We start from the raw sequence: 6,305 nt of genomic DNA on the forward strand, positions 1-6,305 counted from the left end.
CTTCCCCAAAAAAGGCAGCAGCGAAACAGACCGATAATTACTTCGAATCAGGGGGTCTAGGGAGGGCTTTTTAAACAGTGGTTTTACAATGGCCATTTATTCTGCCATCTCAGGAAAACCCTGTCTGCCCTGGGAAATGCCATCAGTAGCAATGCTAACATCAGCATCACCTCTTCCCTCATGGGAGCAAGCAGACCTAGCACCACAGAGATGCAGTCAAAGTGCAGGAAAATCCTCATCAAACATTTTCTCACCAGAGGTTCACAGCAGCAATTCAACAGTGAATAAGGATTAAGGAAAAATTATTGAGGGGGATAAGTGATTTTATCAAAACAGGGATAACATTAAAATAGGTGGTCTCCCCCAACACATTTTCCTGTGTTTCTTGATAGAAGCCTCCCAAATCCAGATGTGTTGAGGTTTGCCATCCTGGACAGAGCAAGACCATGCATGAGGGCAAAGAGATTTGCTGTTATGACTGTCCACAGTGTCCTGAAGGAATGATTTCAAATAAGACAGGTAAGTTGAGAGAGTAACCTGATGGGGAAAGACATTTGAAATGTTTGTGAAAGACATAATTTTGTTTTGCACTTCTGTTGTTGTGTGCCTTCATGTCTTTCTGACTTATGGCAACCCTAAGGCAATCCTCTTGGCAAGGTTTGTTTATGAGGAGGCTTGGCATTACCTGCTCCTGAAACGGAGAACCACAGTTTCTTGAGGCTGAGAGCCTCACTTTCTCAACCTCAGAGGAAGGCAATGGCAAACCTCCCCTTCAGAAATCTTGCCAAGAAAACTCAATGGTAGGGTCACCTTAAAGTTGCCAAAAGTCTGAAATGACTTGAAGGCACAACAAAAACAACAGCAAGAAGGCTGAGAGCATGTGACTTGTCTTAGGTTACCCATTGGGTTTCACAACTGAGCAGGTAACTGAACGCTGGTCTCTAGAGTCATAGTCCAACACTCAAACCATTATGCCACACTGACTCTTGGAGATATTAATATTTAAGTATTAATCTTAGTTATACCTTCCACTGGAAGGCATGGAACTGAGGATAATACAGATGCAAATACACAAACACATATAGGAATGATATGGTCATAGTTATTAGGTTTGAAGTGAGAGGAGAAAATATTGTAGAAAATATTGGTATTTAGATTAAGCAGAGTGCAGCATGCCCCAGTGCAACTGGTGTGAAACAGAATAGAAATATGCAAGATGCTCTGGTTAGGTTAAAAAAAAAACACCATAAAATATATTATAGAAATTAATCTATCAAAGTAGGAAAGTAGATAGACAAAATAAAGAAGCCAATACTTCAGTGGAAGAGTCCCTATTATTATTATTATTATTATTATTATTATTATTATTATTATTGTTGTTGTTGTTGTTGTTATTGTTGTTGTTGTTGTTGTTATTATTATTATTATTATTATTATCCTTTATTTATAAAGCGCTGTAAATTTACACAACGCTGTACATACAATATTTTAAATAGACGGTTCCCTGCCCTCAGGCTTACAATTTAAAAAGACACGACACAAAAGGAGAAGGGAGTGGTGGAGGGAAGGGGAGGAGGGCCAGCAGTTCTTCTCTACCTCTAAGGTCTGGACCAAGGCAGATGGACTGGAGGGAGGTCTTGGTTTCTTAATGGATGGTTAATCTTCTACCAGGGAGACCTGTTGGAGCTAGCCTGCCTTTCTAGTAGGATAAAACATATAAAATACATAGCAATACAGGAAATGATTCAATAAAACAGGCAACAAAAGAACATCAAATAGCAAGTGACAATTATGCAATGCCTGGGAACGCTTCTCGGAACAGGATAGTCTTCAACTCTGTTTTGAAGCTGGTTAAAGAAGTGATGGCTCTTGCTTGCAGGGGAAGAAGGTTCCAGGAGTGAGGGGCAGCGAGTGAAAAGGGGCGAATCCGAGATGGGGCAGAGGAAATCCTGGGCTGGGACAGCAGACCTTGACTACCAGAACGGAGGGCCGAGTGGGAAGGTGAGGGGAAATAAGGTCTGATAAGTAAGGAGGGGCCAGTCCATGGAGGGCTTTAAATGTTGACAACAGGAGCTTGTACTGAATGCGGAAAGGGAGGGGGAGCCAGTGAAGGGATGCCAACGCAGGAGAGTTGTGGTCAGAGTGGTGGGTGGATGTGATAATGCGAGCAGCTGAATGCTGGACAGAGATTAAAGGACGGAGGTGAGAAAGAGGAAGCCCAGCCAGGAGGACGTTACAGTAATCAAGTCGTGAGACCACTAGGGCATGGACCAGGATCTTGGCAGTAGAGGCGGAGAGATATGGTCGGATTTTGGCAATATTGTATAGAAAGAATCTACAAGGCTTGGCTGTGGTCTGGATCTGAGGGATACACGACAGAGAAGAGTCAAAGATAAAACCAAGACTGCGGGCTTGCTGGACTGGTTGAATAGAAATGTTGTCTACAGAGACAGAAAAGGAGTGTTGAAGGGTGGGCTTAGGAGGAAAGACAAGAAGCTCCGTCTTGGACATGTTGAGCTTCAAACGCTGATGGCGCATCCACTGCGAGACAGCCGTGAGACAAGACGAAACTTGCTGTTCAAGCCTTGGAGAAAGGTCAGGGGTGGAAAGATACAGCTGGGTGTCATCGGCATACAGATGGTAGGAAAAACCAAATGAGCTAATGAGTTTACCTAAGGACAGTGTGTAGAGAGAAAACAGAAGGGGACCCAGAACAGAGCCCTGGGGAACTCCAACAGATAAGGGAACAGAGGGCGAAGTCTGACCACCTGTGACCACTGCAAAAGATCTGTCTGACAGATAAGATCTAAACCAGTCGAGAACGTATTCTGAGAACCCAAGGTCAGAAAGTATATCCACTAGAAGACAGTGATCAACGGTGTCAGAGGCTAAAGACAAATCAAGAAGGATGAGAACAGAGTAAAGGCCATTAGCCTTGGCCCGTAAAAGGTCATTGGAGATCTTAGTGAGAGCTGTCTCTGTAGAATGCTGTGGACGGAAACCAGAATGAAAGGGATCAAGAATGGAGTTGGCTTCACAAAACTCAAGTGTCCATTTATGGGCCACTCTGAGGCTGAAAGGAATGATTGATTTTTTTCTCAAACGAAGGGTTGTAAAACTCTAACACTAATTTTTGGAGAGAAATAGCATGGAGGGAGGAAATATCCCTTGTAGACAGGAATCAGAAAAGGCTTGAATTACATAGATCAGGGAACCTAGGGAGAAAATAAGACATGTGCCTCAAAATTCCGTTTCCACCCAAAATTACTAAAGAAACAAGCATTGGCAGTATCTGGTGGATTTGATCCCTTTCCCCACTGCCATTCCTTTTGCCTTTTGTATAATGTCTTTTTAGACTGTAAACCTGAGGGCATGGAACTGTGAAATCAGAAATCTGTAAGTCACTTTGAGAGGATTTGTGGCTTAAGGGCAGGGTATAAAATGTCAGTGTATTTTTTGCCCCAAGCAGTGTAAAATGTCTAAAGTGCATGCAATGGGTTATAGACGAAATGCTGACTCAGAGGAAGCTGATGCAACTTGAGCATGGAGATGAGCCATAGCAGTTCCAGACTGCATTGTCACTGTGGCTTCATGACAGGAAGCTGATGAAACTCGAGCAGGAGGTTGGATCAGAATCCAACTGCGTTTGTGTATACAAGGATGAGTGCTCCAGTACACAGTGTGGTGGTGTGGATGTCAGTTGATGGCGGAGCATTATGCAGATTTGTGTAAATATTGCTGTATTGTGATTGTAAATATTTGATGCAACTAAGATTAAAAGCCTTTTTGGAAGACCTTCAGCAGTTGTCAAGTCCTTCCAGACTCAGCAGTGGTATTTGTCTTCCTGGCTGGCAGTGTTTTGCTTGTGGATATAGGTATACCCCAGTGCTAACAATTATATAAATAATTAGTAAAGGAAATAATACTGCATTATATTCAAAATAATAGTGCAGAATATTGGCCACTCTTGGTTATACTACGAAATGTAAGGTTCTCTTTTGTATTAAAAAAATGACTATCTTTGCTTCTTCCAGATGTAGAAAAGTGCAGCAAATGCCCAGATGATCAGCATCCAAACAAGAATCAAGATCAATGCATCCCCAAATATGTAAACTACATGTCCTTTGAAGAGCCTTTGGGAATTCTTTTGGTTTCTTTGGTTCTTTTCTTTGCTCTGATGACCCTTGTGATAATATGGAGCTTCTTTCAGCACAAGAATACTCCCATCATTAAAGCCAATAACTGGGCCATTACTTGTATCCTCCTCTTCTCTTTGCTTCTTTGCTTTCTCTGCTCTTTGCTCTTCATTGGCAAGCCTGGGGTTATCATTTGCATTCTACGACAAACACTATTTGCCATTGTTTTTTCTATTGCTGTTTCTTCAGTTTTGGCCAAAACCCTGACAGTAGTTTTAGCCTTCATGGCCACCAGGCCAGGAAACAGGATGAGGAAATGGTTAAGAAAGCATTTGGCAGTCTCAGTCATTATTAATGCATCTCTCATTCAAACTCTTATTTGTGCCTTTTGGCTGGCTATCTCTCCCCCATTCCCAGAATGGGACAAGCACTCTCAGATGGGAGAGATCCTAATGCAATGCAACGAAGGCTCAGATGTGATGTTCTTCATTGCTCTCAGCTACATGGGACTTCTGGCCATCATCAGCTTTAGTGTTGCTTTTTTGGCCAGGAAGTTGCCTGCTACTTTTAATGAAGCCAAACTGATCACCTTCAGCATGTTGGTCTTTTGCAGTGTTTGGGTGTCCTTTGTCCCCACTTACCTGAGCACCAAAGGGAAATACATGGTGGCTGTGGAGATCTTCTCCATCTTGGCCTCTAGTTCTGGATTGCTGGCTTTCATTTTTATCCCTAAGGTCTACATTATTTTCATAAGGCCTGAACTGAATACCAAGGACCAATTGGTGAGGAAAAAGAATCCTATTACTTCTTGATTTCTGCCTTCTTTCTCTCCTTTTCTCTAATGGGTCTCTTTCCGTTATGTACCTATGTTCATGGATAGCAACTATGCATTTACCAGCGTGTGTGGCTCCCAAATAATATGAGATGCTTTTACTGAATTTTCAGAATTGTCCAAGATTTCTCCAAGCCACATTAAAGGGATTCTCACAGTTTCTTAAGAAGTGCAAAAAGGAAAAAAAATCTCAGAAGAAGACCATGGAAATGGTTACTAAATTGCTTTAGTATGGATTTTGTAATAGGTGTTATTTAGTGTTTGTTGTACCAAATATCTTTTACCTGTGATTTGTCATAATTTCTTTTAAGTCACCTTGGACCTTGTACCATGATAAAGATGAGATATAATTAAAATAAAACAAATAATAAAGAAATGCACATTTTTGGTTATTCTGGATCATGCAAATGACACTTTCAACTTTATACATAACAAAGGATTCCTTCAATTTGCCTTGTGTTCTAATTTTCCTTCTATTATATTTTAAAAGCTTTATTTGGAATAGAGAATATTGATATAAAAGCTTGTAGTTAATGGCCTGAAGTAACACAAAAAGAAGAACAACAACTAGATCTCTTCCAGAATCATTGTGCTAATGGCCTACTGAACTGAGGTCATTAACAGGGAGGTTTAAATTAGAGGTGTGTTTTAAAAGTACAGGGGTACCCCGGGTTACGAAATTAATTCGTTCCGCCGCCGCTTTCGTAACCCGAAAATCTTCGTAAGGCGAAAAAGCCATAGGCGCTAATGGGGAAAAGCCGCGATTTCGTGCGAAATAGCGCCGAAAAGCACCAAAATTTTTTTCGTAACCCGAAATAACCTTCGTAACCCGGAACAGTTTTTTTTAAATGGATTTTTTTCGTAACCCGGAAATTTCGTAAGGCGGCGCATTCGTATTCCGGGATACCACTGTAAAGGAAAGCAAACAGAATAAATAGAACAAATAATTTTTAAAAGGACAGTGCTCCTTAAATAGTTTACCAGGTTAAAGATGATTAAAGCACCTCTGGTCAATTTCTTGAGAGCTTTAAGGAATAAGAACTTGAGATTGGAAAGATCTATTACTTGATAGTTAAACAATATAGAATACACACAGAGACATGTCAGGATATAATTGCAGGGACTGAATTTCTGTTTTAGTTGACATCTCAGGGGCAAATTTACTTAAATCCATGTTATCTAGTATATTGTAACTGAGCATGTAATTCCTTGCTGATCATCTTCAGTTGAGAATTCTGGCAAGGCAATTATCTTCCCTGTAATGATCATAATCATTGATTCAAGCAATTGTAGCTTGTGGCTAACAGAAAGTAAGCAATACAAATGAGTCAACCGGC

The 6,305-nt window shown here is 41.0% G+C and overlaps 1 protein-coding gene across 1 annotated transcript; it reads left to right on the forward strand.

Moving 5' to 3' along the window:
- Window positions 1–446: 446 nt before the first annotated feature.
- On the forward strand, window positions 447–4,948 carry LOC121933914 (vomeronasal type-2 receptor 26-like). Its single transcript, XM_042473899.1, has 3 exons — window positions 447–519; window positions 921–923; window positions 4,035–4,948. The coding sequence occupies exons 1-3, from the start codon at window positions 447–449 to the stop codon at window positions 4,946–4,948; spliced, it is 990 nt and encodes a 329-aa protein (XP_042329833.1).
- The last annotated feature ends 1,357 nt before the right edge of the window (window positions 4,949–6,305 follow it).

This window comes from Sceloporus undulatus, chromosome 6 (genome assembly GCF_019175285.1).
Source record: "Sceloporus undulatus isolate JIND9_A2432 ecotype Alabama chromosome 6, SceUnd_v1.1, whole genome shotgun sequence".
Classification (NCBI taxonomy): Eukaryota; Metazoa; Chordata; class Lepidosauria; order Squamata; family Phrynosomatidae; genus Sceloporus; species Sceloporus undulatus.